The sequence below is a fragment of the Electrophorus electricus genome, chromosome 3 (assembly GCF_013358815.1).
Source record: "Electrophorus electricus isolate fEleEle1 chromosome 3, fEleEle1.pri, whole genome shotgun sequence".
Lineage (NCBI taxonomy): Eukaryota > Metazoa > Chordata > Actinopteri > Gymnotiformes > Gymnotidae > Electrophorus > Electrophorus electricus.
This window is the reverse complement of record NC_049537.1, coordinates 29,500,001-29,522,500: the sequence shown is the minus strand read 5'-3', so window position 1 is coordinate 29,522,500 and position 22,500 is coordinate 29,500,001. Positions and strand designations below refer to the sequence as shown.

The following is a 22,500-nucleotide window of genomic DNA, read 5'->3' as shown; positions in this document are numbered from 1 at the left end:
AGAGTAAGATCTTCGTGTACAAGGCCAATAAGCTTTACCACTCAGCCAGCCGTCATTGTTATGGCAATCTAATGGGGACGTGTAAAGGCAAATAGGTGTTGGCCGTAGTAGCTTCCCAGCGTGTAATTACGCAGGCGTGCGCGCCGGAGCTCTGGCACGCCAGGAGCACGGTAAAGCGCGCCAGTGTTTTCTCCAGCGAGCCGCCTGTTTTACAGTGACGCCACTCCGAGCCCGACAGCTCTGCGCAGGCTCAAGGCGCGCTGGCCCTTTAAGACGGGGAGCGCATCTACTCGAGCACTCGCCTCCTTCCACTAACGACTCGCGAACGGCGTCAGCAAGCCTGCCGAGTGGACGCACGCACACCTACTCGACATAGATGGAATTATAATAATGGGATACCACTGGGTTCTGCTTATGGTCTTAATGCAGCTCCATTCAGGTAAGCGACAGGTGTGCCGAAGCGACCAGCTCGTGCTTTACAAGCTTTCTAACGTGGAAAAGTTGCGCGCAGTGCTCAGCTCGCCTCGCGGTACCCCCGCGGCTGCATTACACTATCCGTCCTCGTTCTCTCTGGGTTGTAGAAGAACGGTTCACCCTGCGGGGCGGGTCGCGGTTAAGTTTATCTGACCTTCTTGTTAACAGCGCCCGATCGCGTATTTGGCGTGTGTTCGTGCGCACTCACGCGTTAGACGGACCGCGCGCTGAGCGGGGCTGCTGGGGTCATCGGTGGAACTACTGGGATACCTGGAGTGGCCACATTACCTTCACGGGTTCGCGCGCCCCGTCGTTGCACTGAGCCCCGCGTGCTTCGGCTCTGCGTGCTCCTTGCGGAGGCTCCTTGGTTTTCCGCGGTTACTGGACCCGACCGCGGAAACTGGATCTCGCTGGGTCATAACGTAACGCGGAGCCCGTCTCCGCGCGCGGCTCTCAATTATTCATCGCGCAGGTCAGCACCCAGTGCGGTGGCGATACAACACAAAGGAAATATTCGAGTATAAAAAGAACAAGTTACTGGAATTTATTGGTGATTGCAAGTGATGTTTCTAAAGACTTGCATGCACTGGGGGACGTGTTTACATTGTAAGCTAATAGTCTACAGGTAAAGTAGTGACAGTAATCAAACGAGAGCTGTTGGGTAAACGGTCTCGCGATTTATTATTAACTCCGTATCTCGACTCTGTTCGCTTACTGCTGCTGCGTGAGTATCCCTTTACTGTCACGGCCAGGCAGTAACTGTGCAGCCACCGTGTCTTTTCATAAGCAAAGATTTCTTGGAAGAACGCAAATAAGATGAGAGAGTTTTGCATGCAGCGGTCGCGGTGGTTTACTTTCCTGTCTCCCAGGGGCGCTACAAGTGGCGCGTCTATCTCGAGCATATCAGATGGCTCGATTTTCCAATTAAGTCATTATGAACAAACATAAAAACTACAGACATGCGCCCGGATTAGCTAGTCTGCGTCTGTCGAATGTGGGATGTGTTAACACGTGCGCGAGATAATTCAGTTGTGCTTGTAGTAGCAGCAGCAGAGCAAGTGCAGCGTAGAGCGCACGCGGAGGAAAATCCATTTCTGGCATACTTCTCTTACGGAAGTACCGACGCCTGATGATTAAAGAACAATGTCCAGTGACCCGGTCCCTTCCTCACACTAATGCTGATTTTGTTTGGAGTGAAAAGAATTTCTGCCTCTCAAAAAGAGGGCGCGAGCGACTGCAGAGCCTTTTCGTGTCTCTTGTGGACAGTGATACAGTTACATGATTATGCGCGACAATGTTGGCTATGCAAACTCTAATTGCTTTTCCTTATGTCTGTATTTTTGGTGACGCAGCCAGTAGGTTTATTTGTCTAGTATTTACATTTTACATTTATCCACTGTATGATTTAATACCGGTATTAATGGTTTAATTGATGCCTGATAAATGTAATTGACGCCTCGGTTACCGCTTCCTACTTTAAACAAGCAGAATCTCTCTCTCTATCTCTCTCTCGTGTGTGTGCGTGAGTGTGTCTCTCACATCCTCTTCTGCTGTAAAGGACTCATCAGATTGCTTTTCTGTGGCGTCATGCTGAACGTAAGCCAGCGTCCTGTGTTGCTGTGTTGTATATGGGGCAGTGCTGGGTATTCCTTCAGTCTTCACGGTGTGGAAAGATGGCGTGGAAAGGCGGCGCAATTTTCGCCCTCTTGTCTTGTTTTAGCCCTTTGGCGGTATATCTTGTTCGAGCATGTTTTTCGCTGCCAAATGTCAATGGGACACTATTATAAAAGCAAGTCGTGAACTCAAACCATCAAACGTCTGCACCTGTGCGTGCGTGTGTGCGTGTGTGCGTGTGGCTGTGTGTGCGTGTATGTGTGAGCGTGCGTGTGTGAGCGTGCGTGTGTGAGCGTGCGTGTGTGTGTGTGTTTACTCCCTATGGATGAGAATAACTGCCTAAAGTCATTTTTTAGCAGTAGAAGAGTCTTTTCTACTGGTACAGTAGCCTGGTACAGGGTCATTTTTCTCTGTTAGCTTCTCTGACTGAACAAGCCTCTCCTTTAAACAACTACCAGTTATAGATGAGTAATCAGTATTGGTGGTTTGCATAAAGACGTGTGCTATTTATTTATACACTTATTGTTTTTATTTATCTTGGATTTACTCTGTATTAATTTATGTATTTTATGTACTAAAATAAACATTGTGCACAGTATAAGCCCAAGAAAGATGTTTATGTTGAAAAGCAATCCTTTAAATGATAAAATGAAACAACATTGCCATTAGCAACTCCACAGACGTAAATATTAGTTATTATTAAGGCTTTTTTTTTTCATTTATGGCATCATTATATTGGTAAGTGCTTCACAAATGGTTGCCATTGCAGTAGGTCCATATTAGTCTTTTTTACATGATTCTGCGTGACTCTTGAATAATAGTGACTGGATAACAGTGATCACGACTTTGGTTGGTGTCTAAGAGTTTCTGTCAGCATGTGGTTTGCTGATGAAATAGTAAATAGTGTTGCAGTGCTGTGGTGCTTTTCAGAGTTGAGGGGAACTTTACACTCTATTGTTTACAGAAAACCGTCACAGGGCCATATATCCATCTAGAAGAGAAGCAGCCTACAGGAATCTCACAGCGGAACATTTACTGTAAACCAGGAACCTGTACACCAGAGTCAACATGCCAGAAGCAGGTCTCTCTCTCTCTCACTCTTTCTACTGCTCTCTCCATCTCTCCCTGCCTCTTTGTCTCTCTCTCTCTCTCTCTCTTTCTCCCTCTACCCCTCTGTCTCCCTCTCTCTCTACCCCTCTCTCCCTCTCCTTCTCGCTCTACCACTCTCTCCCTCCCTCTCTCTCCCTCTCTCTCTCTCTCCCTCCCTCTCTCCCCCTCTCTCTCCCTCTCCCTCCCTCCCTCTCTCTCTCCCTCTTCAGTTTAGTTTACTGTCATGATCATATTAATTTACAGTTTTGCCAAACACTGTAAATGTAGTAACACAACACAAACGACAGACTCTCCAGACGTGTGCCATTCTCTTGCACTTTCAGCTTTCTCTCTATCTCTCTTTCCTCCCTCTCTCTCCCTCTCTCTCTTTTCCTCCCTCTCTCTCTTTCCTCCCTCTCTCTCCCTCTCTCTACACTTTCTCCTTCTCTCCCTCTCTCTCTCTTTCCTCTCTCTCTCCCTCTCTCTTTCCTCCCTCTTTCCCTCTCTCTACACACTCTCTCTCCCTCTCTCTCTTTCCTCCCTCTCTCTCCCTCTCTCTACACAATCTCTCTCTCCCTCTCTCTCTCTCTCTCTCTCTCTCTCCTCCCTTCTTCCTTTATTCTTTCTTCTGTCCCTGCGCCTTCCTCGCGCTCTGATGTCAGAGGAGCATACAGACATGACACATGATCTCCACAGACTACTGATAGCACACTTCAGTAGCATTTAGAAGTTTTTTTTTAACCTTTTAAATATTTTATTTAGGTTTTATTTAAAACCTTATTTAAAAGGTTTTATTAAAGGATAAGACACAGACGAACATCACAGACAGGTTAGCTTATTAAAGGAAGTTTAATGACTGATCTGACCTGGCAGTTGCTGTGGACTGCAAGTGCAAAGTCAGTCATTTCCCATTTGAAAATCACCTGTTTGACTGGTTCCTGTGGATTTTCCGTTAAAATGAAACATCCTTTTGAGCTTGAAAGGGTGTAGCAGTGTAATTGTTTCTCTGCAGACAGTTTGCTGGCCACGAAATGGTTGTTGCAAAAGCTTCTATTTGCTTTTCTAGCATACACACACACAAAAAAAAAGCATTTTTCCCCCTACGAATTGTTATGACATGCCCGTTTATCCTGCTAAGGGAATCCTTCCTCAAACATTCAAATCCGGCTCCCAGCAACCCTGACTTGGGTTCTCTGCTCTTCTTTCCCTGTTCACCTTCAGTTCAACTTATAAGGGACCCACTTGTAGTACGGGTGTGCCACAGTGACGATGGCATATGAACCATTAAAGCATGTACAAATGTGCCAGAGCTAAGAGAGACTCACGTGTCTGCGTGTGACAGTTAAGGGACAGTTAAGGGACAGCATGGAGATTGGTTAGATTTTGGATGCCTCGGGCAATTCTTTGAGGAAGAATCAAGCCCTTATGTGTCAAATGTGTCAGCTACTTGGTGCTGAGTTTTCGTGGAACACTGCCTGTGGTTTCGTCTGGGTCTCCTTGTGACTCCACTGCACCGGCGTTGCATTACTACAGAAGCGTCCGGGGTCTCTCAGGCCAAAGAGAGTGGGCTTCACCGTATGAGCAGGATGTCACGAGAAAACACAGCTTTGAATATTTCTGCTGCAAATGATCCATGACTCTGCTGCCCTGTTGCAGCAGAGTTACACGATATGGACAAAATTGCACTCATATCTCTGCATATATTCATCATATTGCGACATCCATGCTTTGTGATATATTAGCACACATCTTGATGTGACATTGGTAGGGACTGGCCTACGTTAATTTGGTGAATGTGATAAGTGTTTGTCATATTATGTGAGGTTTTTCAGAACACTTCAGAGCCCTCATCTGAAATGCACAGCACACACTGATATTGGCTGGAGGGCTCTTTGTCGTAATTCAGCCTTACGCGCTGACCGTATTTCAGAGGCCATTACCATGATAAGGGTTAACAGATGATATAGTACTCAGCCCTTACACCTTTTAACAACACAGGATACGTATGTGTCATGGGGTACTTTTGTGCATCTGGGTGTTGTAGTGTACAAACTATATGTTGCGGTACAAACTGTATGTTGAGGTATGAAAACTTCCTGCTGTACATGTAGCAGACGTCAGAAGTATCTTCTTTTATTTTATTATTTTTTAAATCAGGCAGCTCCAGGCCCGTCATTTCCCCGGACGTACCGGAGCTCACCGTGAAACAGAGCGACACGTTGGTCCTGCGTTGCCAGGGCAACGGGCCAGTGCGATGGCAACGGGAGGATCGGCCTCGTTCACTGGTCAGGGAGGAGCACAGGGACGGCGAGGTGTCCACCATCCGCGTGGAACACGTCCAGCAGCCTCACCGGGGCCGATACACATGTCTGGAGGAGCGTTCTGCGGAGACGAGCTCCATCCATGTGTATGTTAAAGGTACGCGGAGCACGTAACGGGCCAGGATTCAGGGACAGACACATAGCACATACACGTCAGGGGCGGCTGATAGCAGCTACGCTCACTACGCTCTCCTCAAACTGCATGTTCTTTTACGCTGCTGCTACAATATTTGAGCCAAGATTCTGGGAATATTTTCTCCTGGTTTTAGTGGTAGCCTGACTGAGTAGTCTGGCCCCACAACGAAACGAAGTTAAAAGATATAAGCAGCCATATGCTGTGCCCTGAGAACACCAACACTGTCTGTATCTCTGTCTTCTCTCTTTCTGTCCCTCTGTCTCTCTCTCGCTCTCTCTATCTCTCACTTTCTCTCATGCTGCACTGTCATGTCTTAATCAACAACCCCTCGGTTGTGTTTCATTGGTTCTTGATTTAGCCTTCCTCTCGGCAGATCCTAAAAACGCCTTCAGGGTAGCCATCATCACGGACATCATGGCAGGATCTGACGCCCCCGCCTACATCCCGTGCCTGGCCACCGACCCCAACCTGACCGACCTGCGACTGGAGAGATGCGACGGGCGGCCCCTGCCTGCTGGGATGCGGTACACCGCCAGCACCGCGACAGGCATGGCAATCGCCGACGTTCGCCTCGCCTATGAGGGATGTTACGTCTGCATGGCAACCCTGAACGGAAAGCCTGTGCACTCTGCGCAATATAAACTCAGCGTGCGGCCAGGTAAGAGGGACGCTCGAGGAGGGAAGACGATTTTGTGTTCTTTTTATGCCTCTTGGTCAAAACGTACTACTCTGGGTATAACGTTAGCGCAGTTTTTCCATGTAAGGTCTTTTCCGTGGTAAATGTGTGTTGGGCTCGTTTGGTGTCAGCTCCAGACGGGCCCCCACCCATCAACCTGCAGGAACTCAGCAGGGTGGTCCTGACCCAGGGCCAGAGACTCATCCTCACCTGCTCCACCTCCAATGTCAACAGTGACATCAAGGTCAACTGGTTTCCACCGCCTGGAGTGGTAAGAACATTCAGATTTGCACACCCCTAACTTCAAAGCACGCATGCACATGCAACCTGCAAGGAATGACACATTCGCGCTTTTCTGAAATGCAAAAAACAGAGCCCACATAGTTCAGTATAAAACTGCAAAAAAAATAGTCAAACTGACTTCAGCAATGTTTGGGCCTGACCTGTAAATTCAGAGATGTTGTATTGGGATCTTCTGCTCGTCAGCAGTCTCACACGCTGGGGCTGAAGAAAGCAGCTCTGGTCCTTCTCCATCATCCATCTTCAATCTTATTATAAAACAGATTATCATGGTATATTTTTCTGCTGTTTGTTTATGAAAGAAAGTTCATATGAAAGCAGCTGTAATGTGCAACTGAACAAGCACACACACCCATGCACGCACGCAGACGCGCACACGCACAGGCACGCACACACACACGCACACACTCTCGTACATCCGTTTTTCACCGCCTCTGACCTATATATGGGTCACTGTGGTATCTCGACAGACAGCGTCTGTGCATCTGAGCTCCCATCTCTCAGTGGAGCCTGTCTCCCACAACCGTACGGCGACCCTCCGCATAGCGGCCGTGTCGATGCAGGACTCCGGAAACTACCGCTGCCAGGCTGAAAACACCAAGGGCACCAGTGCCAAGGCAGTCTGGGTGGATGTCTACAGTAAGACAGCCTGTCAGGCCGAGCATGCGTGCAGATTGCTCGAGATGTTCAAATGCTAAATCTGCTGGATTATTTATGTCATATTATTATTTATATGCTGCATATTTAAAGTTAAGCCCAATTCCCTCTTCAAGTTTGCCATCATAATACAACAGTGTTTATAGGACCTGGACGTGTGTCTGGATTTTCACAATCCGACAATAACCATCAGTGTAATTTGATAGAGTTTAATTATGCAGTTGGTTGTTACATATTTCTGCGTTTGTGAATATGAATGTCTTAAGCCTGTGGCCTTTCAGAATGGCTGTTCAGTACATTTTGAAATTTAAGCTTGGATCCCGATTGGTTTATTAACAGATTTGATTTCAATGTGTAATCACCTAAGTAAATATTCATTTTTAAGAGGCAGTGGAACAGTGTACCCCAGAGTTAACCCTACTGTAGCTACTGATCCTGGATGAGTTCATGGATCATTAGAAAGCACAGGAATTATTTTAATGCTACAACTTGTCAATGTAGATCTACTGGCTCTTGTCACTTTGATATTTCAGATGTAATATGTGTGTGTGTGTGTGTGTGTGTTTGTGTGTGTGTGTGTGTGTCTTAGGTAAGGGATTTATTAACCTGACACAGGTAGACAAAAGTATTTGGAGAGTGAGAGAAGGACAGAGCCTTTCCTTGCGTGCCACTATGGAGGCCTATCCCAAACCCCACACCATCTCCTGGAGCTACGATGGACGCCATCTCAGCAACACAACTGACCACACAATCAGCACACACTCAGAGGCACACAGGTGTGCGTGCACACACACACACACACACACACACACGCACACACACACAGATACATACACATGCACACACACGCACACACACATAAGTGTTGGAACACATACATGCTGTAAGTTCACAGGTCAGTATCTGGTCAGTGACAACACTAATGCTATGCTATGTTATACTATACTATGCTATTCTATCAGTTTTCACAATTTCTCATCAAGATTGGCCTGTGGTATTGCTTTTTAATTTGCTGACATTTAAATTACGATGAAGATGAGGGATTTTCCTTCTTGTGGTTTTTCTCAGCAGTTATAGCAGTGATCTGAGGCTGGTGCGTTTGAAAGTATCAGAAAGTGGTGTCTACACCTTTACGGCTTCAAACGCTGACGTGACCATCCATCAAACGTTTGAAGTTCACGTCATAAGTAAGTTAGTCTACTCACCTCTAAAGAGCACAAGTTTAGCTTTTCTGCCATGTAAATTGAAAGACTGGGTTTCGTTAGTCAGGTGACTTCACCACATTGTCTTGCTTTGTTGGTCACTGCATTGTCTGTATGCACCTCATTAATTGTGAAAAGTTTATCTCAGACCATAAAGCTGCTCATGACAGTACAAAGCGGAGCAAATAGCCAGAACCATTTTTAAGTTTTGCAAACACGCGATTCCTTTGCCAAATTATTCTTTATTAATGTTGAACATTAGGTAGAGGGAATAGTGCTGATTAGTATACTTTCTTTGCTAAAGTTTTGCTCAAAATCTTTCGGTTTGTACTGTTGATGTCTGATTTGTCAACAAGTTTGAAAGGAATGTTGTGAATTTTCTTCTACGCAAAATACCCGTTAATCCGGGAATCTCTGTACCACCGCCTAAGGATAAACTGACCACTGACCTGGCCTTTATATTTAGGTAAACCAGAAATTGTCTCTTATGATGGGCCGGTTGATGGACAGGTGCGCTGTGTAGCTGAGGGGTATCCCACACCCCAGATCACATGGTTTTACTGTGACCAGCCTTATGTCAGGTAAACACACTCCAGAGTCACGTGTCCCACGCCCCAGATCAGGTGGTATTACTGTGACCAGCCTTATGCCAGGTAAACACACTCCAGAGTCACGTGTCCCACACCCCAGATCAGGTGGTATTACTGTGACCAACCTTATGCCAGATAAACACACTCCCGAGTCACGTGTCCCACACCCCAGATCCCGTGGTTTTACTGTGACCAGCCTTATGCCAGGTAAACACACTCCAGAGTCATGTGTCCCACACCCCAGATCAGGTGGTATTACTGTGACCAGCCTTATGCCAGGTAAACACACTCCCGAGTCACGTGTCCAACACCCCAGATCACGTGGTATTACTGTGACCAGTCTTATGCCAGGTAAACACACTCCCGAGTCACGTGTCCCACACCCCAGATCACGTGGTATTACTGTGACCAGTCTTATGCCAGGTAAACACACTCCAGAGTCATGTGTCCCACACCCCAGATCACGTGGTATTACTGTGACCAGTCTTATGCCAGGTAAACACACTCCAGAGTCATGTGTCCCACACCCCAGATCACGTGGTATTACTGTGACCAGTCTTATGCCAGGTAAACACACTCCAGAGTCATGTGTCCCACACCCCAGATCACGTGGTATTACTGTGACCAGTCTTATGCCAGGTAAACACACTCCCGAGTCACGTGTCCCACACCCCAGATCACGTGGTATTACTGTGACCAGTCTTATGCCAGGTAAACACACTCCAGAGTCATGTGTCCCACACCCCAGATCACGTGGTATTACTGTGACCAGTCTTATGCCAGGTAAACACACTCCAGAGTCATGTGTCCCACACCCCAGATCACGTGGTATTACTGTGACCAGTCTTATGCCAGGTAAACACACTCCAGAGTCATGTGTCCCACACCCCAGATCACGTGGTATTACTGTGACCAGTCTTATGCCAGGTAAACACACTCCAGAGTCATGTGTCCCACACCCCAGATCACATGGTATTACTGTGACCAGCCTTATGCCAGGTAAACACACTCCAGAGTCATGTGCCGTACCAGCCTTTGGTACACTGAAGAGTTTGTCCCCACTCTAGTAAAAACACAAGCTTGGAAAGTAATAGTTTGGCCACTAAATTATTTTAGAACTAGCTATACTATACTATACTATAATGTACTAATACTAACACTAATACTATTACTAATATTCTATACTATACTATACAGCTATGCTTGACTGAGTAAAGTTTATAAGGTTATGACTAAGCCTTTATTTTGGTTTCTTGTCAAGATTTGCACTCGGTGTGTTTTAATCCCACAAGTCATGACATTTAAGCCGTTCTTTAGGTTGCTCAGATGAGGCGATATCATGTTCCACAGATTAGATCATTGGCTAACAGGATGTTTAATGTGGGTTAAGATACTGGACTAGTACTCAGAAGCTTGCCACTGTGGCCCTGAACAAGGCCCTCAAGTCATAACTGTAATTGAGAAATACAAATGTTTGACAATTCGACAGAATTATGGATTAATTAATTACGAGTGGTGGAATGAAGTAATTTGACTATCATGTGATTGGTTCCTAATACCCATATGACCCTGGGATATTATACAGGCACAGTGTAGATATTCTACATGTTTTCCACCGTAGAAACCAAGTGAGTCGTTACTTGTTGCTCAGTTTGGACTAAGTCAGTCCAGGATAACACTTGTTCTAACACACTGCTAAATCTTTATTTAGATCAGTTTATGTTTTCTATCTTACAGGACACTTTTATCTCAGATGACTTACAATTATGACTGAACACAGTTCAAGTGATTGAGAATGAAGGGTCTTACTCAGGGTCCCAACAGTGGCAACTTGGCAGTAGAGGGGCCTGAAGTGATAAACTCTGCCACATAGTATCAGACTTTTATTCCAATGCATGCAAGGAATAGTTTACCTTTCTGATAAGGATATACACAGAGCTTAGAGTATGGAGGCACTCGTCAGGCTGGGACAGAAGCCCGGGGTGGCGGCGTACCCCAGCAGTGAGAACTGCTGCCTTCTGGAGGGTGTTAATTTTGCCAAACAGACATTCCACCTTTCAGGATCCTTCTGCCTCCAGTGGGATTGCGTAAAAATGCTCCATGTGTCCCATCATGCCTGCAGTGCACACATTTACAGAGAGAACGTCAGAATAGTTGTTTCTGGCCTAAACGGCTCATGTTTTTGCTTCACAGTTACTCTGAATTTCACAGTGATGCGTAACATGGGCGTTAAATAAACCAAGGTAACAAAGTACAGTACAGGCACGATGTTATCCATGTGCATGCTGGCGTGTGCTGAACCTCAATGTAGCAGTAGAAGGAGATTAAAGACACTAGTCATGCCTCTCACTTATTCAGTGAACTTCTGCTACCTGCCTGCCCGTCACATGCGGACGCTGTAAATAAATAAATAAAACAAATCTCTTTGTGACGTAGATCTCTTCGTAACATAAACGTAAATGCATTTTTTAAAGAGTTGTTTGACTTGACGGTCCTTTGGATCATAGCATATACGTCCTGCTTCTAATGTCAAAGCATTGCAAATCTGTTGTCGTTGAAGACTTCACTGATGTTGTGTGACAACTTAGGTGTTCTAACGTCCTGAATGCCACCCAAGAGGAAGAGGATGTCATCACGGTAACCATGACGAACCCCCCCTTTGGGAAGGGAGCCGTGGAGAGTCGCCTGAACATCACCAAAAGCAATTACCCCACCCTGGAGTGTGTGGCTTCAGCCGAAGGAGAGATCGTGTACACGCTCTTCTCTATCAGTGGTGAGTAGGAACGCACGTTCGCACACGTTCGCACATGCGCCCGGCACCCAGGTTCAAGGTGAGTGTGACAAAGCCCTCTCTGTCTCCAGGAAACTTTGTTAAAAGTTTATTGACCTGGATGTTCCTGCTAGAGTAACATCTCACCAACCCCAGAATGGCTACAAATATACTGCATCTAACCATGCTAACGATACGGCTAATAAGTGAGAAGAACCAGGGGTTACTTACCATATTACAATTAAATTCATGATGACTTATTTGGTCATGAACTTTTGTACAGAATGCAAAGATGCATTCACATACAAACAAGAAATATCTCTCACGAAGGAAAGATTATACAAGGGTGTTTTCATATTTGATTTCCAACGTTGCACCTGGCTTTGAAAAACTGCCTGGATATTTTTTGGGTTAAGTTACTGCTTTGCTCTGTCCAGCACAAACACAAACCTTGATTTTTCGGTTTCATGTGGCGCGTAAAAACCATCCACTGCTTCAGGGTCTCTGTCTGCACCTCTTCGCTGAGTCTGTGATTCCATTCCGCTTGTTGGTTCTGTCGGTTCTCCAGGGCTCAGCTCCCCATGTGTTTCTCCCTCTAAGTCTGCCTGTCTGTCTCGTCTCACCCAGCTGGGGATATGACAGCTGTCAAACACTCCTTGGCCCCATCTGCTCCTAGTTTCCCAGTCGTCACGCCGCATCTCGGCAGAGGACATGCCCCACGTCTCTTACCGCTCTCCTTATCTGTTGCTTGGCACATGTGTCACCGCTGCTCCCGTACACAGTGCGAATGGTCTTGATGTTTGGAGGGTGCCGTAACACCCCTGAACTGTACTGCTGGCAAAATGGCGCCTGACTCGGAGCCGTGGTAGCGCAGCAAAACTGTGGGATTAAAGCCGCGTGTTATATAAACAGAGGCCCAGGTGTTTGTTGTCTTTTGTAAGTGCAGCATCAACACCTGCGGGGGAATGTCCTGTAGCTTTGTTTTGGCGGGGGAGGTGATGGTGTGGCACGTCTGGATCCCGCTGAACTTTCTTCACATTCATGTACCACGGGGTGAAACAAAAGCTTCCTTTGGCCGGCATTTTCAGAGCAAAGAGGACCAGAAACCCCAAGAGTAAACGTTTTGTTACACGGTGGAGTGTGTGTGCAGGTTGGGGATCTGGGAGATTAGTCCAGGGAAGATTTGCGTGGAGGTGGGCTGGCGGAGTGGTTGGGGGGAGGAATGTGTGTTAAGGGATGCAAGACTAACCCGTTTGCTTCAAGCTGGTGTGTGTGTGTGTGTGTTCTGGCTGAAGATAATGATACACAGGGACCTGTGTTTTGGATCATGGTGGGAGGTGGTAGGTTTGCAGGGGATTACATCCTGCAGAGTCTGCATTCTCTGATTTGAAATGGAAAGAAAGCTTCTTATGGATAAAGAGCTTAGCAACTCAGTACAGAGCAGAAAAAACAATACATACACACATAATAACCCCCCCCCCCTCACACACACACACACACACACACACACACACACACCATACCCACACACATACACAAACACACACACCACAGCCATACACACATAATAACCCCCCCACACACACACACACAGACACCCACCCACGCACACAGCATACACACACACACATACACAAACACACACACCACAGCCATACACACATAATAACCCCCCCCACACACACACACACAGACACCCACCCACGCACACAGCATACACACACACACATACACAAACACACACACCACAGCCATACACACATAATAACCCCCCCCCACACACACACACAGACACCCACCCACGCACACAGCATACACACACACACATACACAAACACACACACCACAGCCATACACACATAATACCCCCAACACACACACACACAGACACCCACCCACGTTTTTTTTCAGTGTTCCAGTGCAGGGCTTCAGTTGGGCGGTTCAGTGTAGAGTACTCGACGATTTCTGCAGTCAGTGAGCACTGTAGCCCTGGGGAAGAAGCTGTTTGGTTGTGCTGGTTTGGGTGACCCCAAGTCGTCAACCAAAGGGACGTGTCTGGAATAGGTGGGATCCAGGATGAGAGCGGTCACCTATGACCCCGCCAGTTCCCCTCTGCTCTGTGCTGCTGTAGATGCCCTGAAGAGCTGGAGGAACCAAACCAGGAGAGGATGACTGTCCAGTAGAACTGGATCCCTGGGTGTGGTGCCCAAGAACGTGAGTGTCTCCACAGTGAAAGACAGGGGGGACAGGGTTTGTCGGAAGTCCTCCAGTGTCTCTACAGTTGTCTGGGTGCACCGGGACACCAGCTGGTTGGCAGTCTTCCTGCAAGTTAGTTATGAGACTACGGTGGTGCAGTCATCAGCATATCACAAGAGAGACCAGGAGGAAGGACCCAGCCTTTTGGGTGTCTGACGCATATTGCCCTAGTCACACCTGCAGACTGGACTGGCAGCTGGGACAGGTTCACCATGAAGAGCTCCGGCACTGTGGTGTAAAAGCTGAGCTGAAATTCCCACAGACAACTCGAGCATCCATCCCTGTACTGTCCCTGTAGGAAGGGCTGTGAGTACAGTGGGCATAGCCACCCACAGGCTAAAGGACATCATTTCTTCAGCCAAATCATCTGGCTGTCAGCTGTGTCTTTTGTGTGTCATGATGACCTGATGTGACACAGCTGCATTGCATTGGTTTATATTTTAACTGTATAATGCTTTTGTTGTGACTTCCAAAACTTCTCTGTCCGGAAAACCTGGAAATCCCCTAACAGGACTACCAACTGCTGTTGAATATTAATATCTATCTCTTTCTCTCTCTCTCTCTCTCTTTGTCTGTCTGTTTCTCTCTCCCTCTGTCTCTCTCTGTCTCTCTCTCTCTCTCTCTTCCTCTTTCTCTCTTTCCCCCTCTCTCTCTGGGTTGGCCTCCTCCAGAACGCACTGTCCCTCATGAGCTCTTCACTCCGCTGCTGATTGGTTTCTCGTCGGCAGCTGCCATCCTCTGCCTCATCCTGTTCATTCTGGCCTACAAGTACATGCAGGTAAGACACTTTATCACAGGTACATGCAGAGGTACACACACACACACACACACACACACACACACACACACACACACACAGACTTTGTTTGCCAGGTCAATAGGGGCTGTACCAATCTGTTTCTCACAGGGCGTAGTTACTTCCACACACACACACACACACACACACACACACACACACAGCCAGACACACACACACACACACACACACACACACCTGCATGCACACACATGCAGACACATGCAGCCTTTGGGGGATATTCCAATTCATTTTCTTTATGGAAAACTTAAAAATCCCATCTAATAAATGGTTTATTCTTGGCTTTCGCATGGCTGTGAGTGGGAAGCAGCCTAGCTCTCGCCTTGAGCGTGGTGGCAACCATGTTTGGGTTGGTCTGGGAGCATCTTCTCCTCCAAATCCTTCTCTCTCTCCTCCTTCAGAAACCAAAATATCAGATACAGTGGAAGGTCATCGAAGGAATCCATGGCAACAACTATGTGTATATTGACCCTACCCAGCTTCCGTATGACCACCAGTGGGAGTTTCCTCGAGACAAGCTACGTTTCGGTCAGTCGGGTCTTCCGCCCCCGTAGCTTGCTGTACCCTCTGCTCCTGCCGATGTGAAGCTGTTTTTCAGTAACTTACTCCGCTCTGATGTCTTTGAGTTACGCCAGCATTCCTGACCGAGGAAGGCAATTTGCAAGCTGGTTTCAGTGCCCTGCTTGATTCAGGAGTATGGAAACATCTCCAGCCTACAAAGAATGTGTTATCTGCCTATACTGTCAGAATCTGTGGTTTGAGAAGCATGTTACGTAATCATGGTAACTGTAAGAATGGTTTGGTGGAATGCTTACTGATCTCAGGTCAGTGTTGAGGGGGAGGCCCTGCCACAGCAGGTGTATAACTCAGGAATGTCACTGGGAATTTCTCCTGCTTTGTGTCCACAGGGAAAACTCTGGGATCGGGAGCGTTTGGAAAAGTGGTGGAGGCCACAGCGTACGGAATGTCGAAGGCCGATACGGTGATGACCGTGGCAGTGAAAATGCTTAAACGTGAGTAGAAGGAAAAGCAAAAAAGCAGGAAGTAGCAAGTGAAGAGGGACGTTGCACTGTTCACTTGGTTTCGGGCTTTTGTTTTGTAGTGGTTAATGATGAGCACACACGCATGCTGTGTTAATATAGCCTGACAAACTTCCATGTCAGAGAACATAGTGTAGACCGTCACCAGGGAACAGTCGTACCTAACTTGCCTCGCACACCTGTTAAGTGAGGATGCAGGATTGAATGTTTAGCTTGATGTCAGGAATGAGTGGGCCTTCAATTCTAAACACCCAAGAATGATCCTTGCTTACATTACCACGAAGAAAACACTGGAGACTCAACACTCCAGTCTAGAGGACACAGCTCACCTTTTTCTTAATGTTATACACACAGTATTCAGCTTTAATTTGTGTTCAAATGTTTTAAACAAACAGGTTAAAATGCCATGCAATAATAATGGCACTTTTATATTTAAGCACACCTAAAAAGGATGATTTAATTATTATTTTATGAACATTCTTTCAGACTCCTACAATAAAGTTCATAGCTGCTCTGCCCACAATATTTAGGCACAATGATTTGGATCTCACAAGACTTCTGATTCCTCTGTGTTAAGGCTTCTGATTCCTCTGTTTTAAGGCTTCTGATTCCTCTGTGTTAAGGCTTCTGATTCCTCTGTGTTAAGACTTCTGATCCCTCTGTGTTAAGACTTCTGATCCCTCTGTGTTAAGACTTCTGATCCCTCTGTGTTAAGACTTCTGATCCCTCTGTTTTAAGACTTCTGATCCCTCTGTGTTAAGACTTCTGATCCCTCTGTGTTAAGACTTCTGATTCCTCTGTTAAGACTTCTGATTCCTCTGTGTTAAGACTTCTGATCCCTCTGTGTTAAGACTTCTGATCCTTCTGTGTTAAGACTTCTGATCCCTCTGTGTTAAGACTTCTGATTCCTCTGTTAAGACTTCTGATTCCTCTGTGTTAAGACTTCTGATCCCTCTGTGTTAAGACTTCTGATCCCTCTGTGTTAAGACTTCTGATCCTTCTGTGTTAAGACTTCTGATCCCTCTGTGTTAAGACTTCTGATTCCTCTGTTAAGACTTCTGATTCCTCTGTGTTAAGACTTCTGATCCCTCTGTGTTAAGACTTCTGATCCCTCTGTGTTAAGACTTTATTTGCACTCATGTTTGTTTGTATTTATTGTTTACTTGTGCTGCAGCAAGTGCCCATGCCACTGAGAAAGAGGCTCTAATGTCAGAGCTGAAGGTGCTCAGTTACCTTGGTAACCACATAAACATTGTCAACTTACTGGGAGCCTGCACTGTTGGAGGTGAGAGAGAGAGAGAGAGAGAGAGAGAGAGAGAGAGAGAGAGAGAGAGAGAGAGGTGTAAAAAAATATTATTATTTGATACTGATGGCACGTTTCACTCTGATTGGACTTTTCCTCAGGTCCAACTCTGGTGATCACCGAGTACTGTTGCTTTGGTGACTTGCTGAACTTCCTGCGTAGAAAGCGCGATTCCTTCTGCTGTTCCAGACTGGGAGAGGACTGTTACTACAGGAACGTCATGTTACAGCCAGAGTCGGGGTAAAACACGTGCTCAGATATTAGACTCGCCTTAGGTGTTTTGTTTCAATAAATATACTTTTTTTAAAATCAATGAAACACATTAAAAAAGTATTTTTTATTGTTTTGCTTGCAGTGAAAACAGAAATGGCTACATGACCATGAGACCTTCAGTTATGGGACCTGCGTCCTCTGATAAACCACGTTCACTCCATAAAGGTAAAGTACACTAGAGCAAAATCTTCCTATTGTGGGCTAACTAGTTCCTCCTCTCCTCTCCTCTCCTCTTCTGTGCGGTGTACAGTATCACAGATCTCTCTCTCTCTCTCTCAGGTAGTGCATCATACAGCGACTGCGATGTGGTCAGTGAGGTTCTGCAGGAGGACGGCCTGGCTCTGGACACTGAAGACCTTCTCAGCTTTTCCTATCAGGTTGCCAAGGGAATGGACTTCTTGGCATCCAAAAACGTAGGACACGTTCCTCCTCTGACACCCCCTGTCCTCCTCTGACACCCCCTGTCCTCCTCTGACACCTCCCCTGTCGTCTCCGTTCCTGTGGAGGCAGTATGATAGTGATGCTCTTCTTTCACTTCTTGCACAAAGCTCTGGATTCACATTTCACCTTCTGACTGTCCAGTCGTGGGTCAGCTTACGGATGCTCACACACGGACACACATGTTCACAAGCATGCCAGCACACACTTACCAGAAACAAACACGTGTGCGTTCCTGTATCACATTCCCGTATCGGGTCATCTACCCTTCTGATTGTCTCTCCTTATATCACTTTTATACACATTCCTCAAGAACCTCTCAAAGCAACATCTTTGACCTCAAGAAATCCCTGAATGAGTCAAAATGTTTTGCACGTTTACATAGACAATAATCAATAATAGTAATAACCCAACAGTAATCAGCTCTTGTAGAATAGAACCTGAAACGCTCTCTTACTGTTGAATCTAACAGCCTGGTGAGACCAGTCCTCTCTCTCTCCCTGTGTGAGAGAACTTGGGCCGGAGCATGTGTGTGTTACGGCTGGAAAGGGCAATGCTGTCATGCTGGGTCTGCCGAGTGCTGGGGCCTTTGTGGTTTAGACATGCTGCTTGTGTTTGTGAGTGCAACTGAGGAGTGTTAGAATCCATTAAATGCTGTTGTCGCAGAACTACATTAAGAGAGAAGTGTAATGTTTGTATGTGTATTGTAACACCACAACGTAAGGAGAGGGGCCTAGCAAATCTTTGCTAATTGACTTTGTGTCAGCCTGTTACATTGTGTCATGACATTCAAAACATATCTGGAATGTTTCTCCAATCTATATTGAAGTTCCTGTGTGTGTGTGTGTGTGTGTGTGTGTGTGTGTGTGTGTGTGTTCAGTGTATTCACAGGGACCTGGCAGCCAGAAACATTCTCCTCACACAAGGCAGAGTGGCTAAGATTTGTGACTTTGGCCTCGCCCGAGACATCACTACTGACTCCAACTATGTAGTGAAGGGCAACGTAAGTTTCTGCTTCTGCTGACGGATAACAAATCAAGGTGCAACTGGGTGTCTTGATTCCACAAATGAATGAACAGTTCCTCTGAGTTACTCTTTGTTTCTGTTATTGTCGTTTTAAATATTTTATTTTCATTACAATATGAATGAATGGTGGCTTTGCAGTTAACACACACATTAGCAGGATGTACACCTGGGAGGGTTTAAAAACCATTCCTCAGCATGACACACAAAACAGATCAAAGTGTAAAAGACGGTTGAGGTGATGTAACCACCATCTCAGAGACCAGCCAACAGAAGGCCGGATCTTCCCCCAGGGCTTCTCCTCGACATGCAAAACGTTCCCTGGAAGAAAGAAGAAAGTAGACTGCATTCTTTTAGCGAGTCAAAATGTACTCGATCTTCACTGACTCTAACCGAGGACAGGACAGTCTGTCATAACAGAATAGGTTATATTCAAGTTTCTCTTTGTGTGTGTGCACGTGTGTGCACGTATTTATGTGTGAACAAGAACCCATGAGTATCGGTATCTGTATGTGTTTTTGCATGCATATATGTGTGCATGTGTGTGTCCCTTATGTATCTTAGGTCGAGTATGCAAGACACTGTTTCAGATCATTCTCCATAACACTTTGTTTCAAATGCCAATGGTTTTACAATAAGAGACGCGGTTTTAAAATCCAAAGATGGGACCTTCTCCATCAGAATTCCAAACGAACATGACTTTGACACTAGCACTTGACCAGTGGAGACTTTGGAACAAAGTAGGGGACTGTTCCACATTGAGGAGAAATGCTGAAGCCTTTTGTGCAGTGGAAAAAAAGAGGCTCTGTTGTTTGGAATGGCAGGCCCGTCTCCCAGTGAAGTGGATGTCTCCAGAGAGCATCTTCGAGTGTGTGTACACGTTTGAGAGCGACGTCTGGTCTTACGGCATCTTACTGTGGGAGATCTTCTCTCTCGGTACGGCCCGGTTCTGTTTCTACACGTGTGTTAGTCACATAAATTATGCCACATATCGCATACATCTAACATAGACGAAACATTTAACATCGGAACTCATAGAATATTAGAATATGATATTCTAAGATATAAACTAGAATGTTCTGAACTCCTCCAGTTCTGCCTGGTTAACGGTCATTTCCTGGTCTGTTGGAAAAGTATATCCCCCTCTTTTAAGGTTTGGCAGAACAGGAAGAGACCCTAACCATGCATTCTTGCTGCCTCTCCGCAGGGAGTAGCCCTTATCCGGGGATGCCTGTGGACTCCAAATTCTACAAGATGATAAAGGAGGGCTATCGAATGGATTCACCTGAGTTTTCTCCAAATGAAATGTAAGGGAGAGAGAGTGTGTATGCGCGCATGCGTGTGTGTGTGTGTCTGTGTTTTTATTTGCCGTAAGGGATTTTGATGGGTTCATTGTGAAGACCTCACTTGTATATACTGGACACAGAAACAAAGGACCTCGTTCAGGAAATATTCAGCTGACACTATTAGTGTGCATGTAAGTCTGTGTGTGTGCGTGTGTGTGTGTGCGCACGCGCGCGCGCGTGTGTGTGTGTGTGTGTGTGTGTGTGTGTGTATGTGTTAACCAGTTGCGGTGTTATTGTCTTTCAGGTATGAAATCATGCAGTCATGCTGGGATGCAAAACCCTTTAAGAGACCCTGTTTTGGCAAGATAGTGGAGATGATTGAACAGCAAATCTCAGACAGTACCAAGCATGTATGTCATTTATGGCCACACACACACACACACACACACACTGCCACAGGGATGTCGACAACTGCATTCTTCATTCCCTTCCCACAGATCTATCTGAACTTTAGCTCCAGGCTGCCTGTGCTCCCTGGACCCCATGAGGAGCTCACATCTCAGGTCTTGCGCCTCGGCCCAGCCAGAGGCAATCACAGCGGCCCCGCCCAACCACTGCTGTGCAGCGACGATGTCTTCCTGGAGAGCGAGGTCCCCAGGCAGACGCGCGGACCGCAGAAAGCTCCCTCTGGCATGTGCTGAGCGTGTGACTCACCTCCCCCCGAGATGACCCACCCTTCTGACAGACCTGGGTCAGTGTAGCACGCAAGGGCTAGTGGAAGAAGTGCAGCCCGGCTCAATCGCTGGAGCAGAACGCATTCGTATCGCCTTTACGCTCTCTCCCTTCACAGATGTACATAGTGCACCCACCGGTCAGGGGGACATACCTTTTCCAGTCTTTTCCCCATTTCTTGGGGACAGTGGGATCATGGGACATTGAGTTTTAGAGAGAAGGTTCCAGTTTGTTCTTTGATATTTTCCACAGTGGTTGACTGTGGCACCTTTACGTCTGCCTGGCAGACTCGGTTCATCCATGGTACGACTTTTAACTCTGCACAGGTACGGAGGACAGAGGTTTTCACATGTAAAACATCTTATTAACGTTCTTAACAGCTTCACTGCTATGCCTTCTCTCTTCATTAGCGCGTCTTTGCGACAGCGGGGCTTAAGGGTGTGTTTAAGGGTGATCCAGAAAGCTGCAGGATGTGATTGCGCTCTCGCCTTCAGCACTGTGTCTCCTGCAAGGCAGGTCCGTTCAGCTCGGTGCTGGAATTGGCTTCACCTTTTCCAAACAGCAGTGTCTGGTGTGAAGGTTTAACCAACATCTGCGCGGCTTCCCGGAGACAGTGGATCAGCTGTTTCACGCGTTTGTCTTTTCTCGGCTCCAGTTTTGAGAAACTGAAGGGTAGAGATGGATTATGAGGACCCGGGACAGCTGCATGAATCAAATACAGGACTCACATCACCCTCAGAACTCTTTAATTTCTCAGTTGGTTTGTTGGCTAGTTTTTTTTTCTTGTTCTTTAAATATCAGATTCTTATTAGTTTCATGTTTGGATTTTGGGCATATGTTATTATTATTTGATTTTTTAAATGTTAAATATGACTTTTATTGAACCAGATTCAAAGAACATCACAGCATGTTGAAGTGTGAAAGATGCTGCCCTTTTTGGGGGTTTTTTCTGTTTGTTTTCTCTTTGTTGACTTTCACAAGTTTCTGTTTCCAGTAATATTTCAGCTGAAAAAGTCACAGTATTATGCTTGGTTTATATGAAGGATCCTGTGATGTGTTGCGTGAATTTCTGAAATCCACATACAGATCTTGAGGCTGAACGAAAATGTCATTGGCTGGAAGAGGCGTTTCGCTCTTGTATATTTGTATGCGTTTTGGGCTGGATTTAGGGTTCGTTAAGGACTGCGTCCCTTTTCGTAGCATCGGCTGTGTTTTCAGCAGCACGGCAGGCTTTGACTCCAACTTCAACAGGTCCAGGTGTTGTTAGAAAAGTAAAGTAATACGTTTGTACATTTGTATTTTTTTTTTTTTTTTACTGAAGCTGGATGCTGTAAGACACTGTACTGTAATTTACACTTTCTGTTTGAATATATTTCTTATATACATAAAGCAGTTCTCTGTTCTTTATAAAGCTGTTCTCTGTTCTTTCTGCTCTTTATGTACATGGTCAACATTTTCATGTTTCACATTTTCAAGACTTGTTGAATCGATGTTTAATTTAGC

General features: G+C 46.1%; 2 protein-coding genes across 5 annotated transcripts in view; both read left to right on the top strand.

The window, feature by feature from the left end:
- Positions 1–321: 321 nt before the first annotated feature.
- Positions 322–22,500, top strand: part of kita (KIT proto-oncogene, receptor tyrosine kinase a) — a 23,624-nt gene continuing 1,445 nt past the window's right edge. Inside the window, exons 1-21 of one of the 4 annotated variants that reach the window (XM_027024458.2) lie at positions 322–439; positions 5,335–5,595; positions 6,008–6,292; positions 6,442–6,581; positions 7,081–7,249; positions 7,857–8,043; positions 8,339–8,454; positions 8,936–9,050; positions 11,648–11,832; positions 14,757–14,863; positions 15,304–15,430; positions 15,811–15,915; positions 17,117–17,227; positions 17,347–17,485; positions 17,601–17,683; positions 17,798–17,931; positions 18,837–18,959; positions 19,804–19,915; positions 20,187–20,286; positions 20,570–20,675; positions 20,763–22,500. The exon at positions 20,763–22,500 is cut by the window's right edge and continues 1,445 nt beyond it. In XM_027024458.2, coding sequence (XP_026880259.2) covers positions 391–439; positions 5,335–5,595; positions 6,008–6,292; positions 6,442–6,581; positions 7,081–7,249; positions 7,857–8,043; positions 8,339–8,454; positions 8,936–9,050; positions 11,648–11,832; positions 14,757–14,863; positions 15,304–15,430; positions 15,811–15,915; positions 17,117–17,227; positions 17,347–17,485; positions 17,601–17,683; positions 17,798–17,931; positions 18,837–18,959; positions 19,804–19,915; positions 20,187–20,286; positions 20,570–20,675; positions 20,763–20,966 — 2,958 coding nt within the window. In that variant the 5' untranslated portion in view covers positions 322–390 and the 3' untranslated portion in view covers positions 20,967–22,500. Of the gene's footprint in view, positions 440–5,334; positions 5,596–5,992; positions 6,293–6,441; positions 6,582–7,080; positions 7,250–7,856; positions 8,044–8,335; positions 8,455–8,935; positions 9,051–11,647; positions 11,833–14,756; positions 14,864–15,303; positions 15,431–15,810; positions 15,916–17,116; positions 17,228–17,346; positions 17,486–17,600; positions 17,684–17,797; positions 17,932–18,836; positions 18,960–19,803; positions 19,916–20,186; positions 20,287–20,569; positions 20,676–20,762 lie in introns of all 4 variants that reach the window. The other 3 variants (XM_027024457.2, XM_027024456.2, XM_027024455.2) reach the window with 3 other exon arrangements.
- On the top strand, positions 9,061–11,638 carry LOC118241016 (apidaecins type 73-like). The gene is made up of 2 exons (XM_035523934.1): positions 9,061–9,986; positions 10,059–11,638. The coding sequence occupies exons 1-2, from the start codon at positions 9,116–9,118 to the stop codon at positions 10,124–10,126; spliced, it is 939 nt and encodes a 312-aa protein (XP_035379827.1). The 5' UTR covers positions 9,061–9,115; the 3' UTR covers positions 10,127–11,638.

Coding starts and splice junctions, on each gene's coding strand:
- LOC118241016 (XM_035523934.1), top strand. CDS start 9,116: ATGCCAGGTAAACACACTCCAGAGTCACGTGTCCCACACCCCAGATCA. Junction 9,987..10,058: donor TGTGACCAGTCTTATGCCAG/GTAAACACACTC, acceptor GCCTTATGCCAG/GTAAACACACTCCAGAGTCA.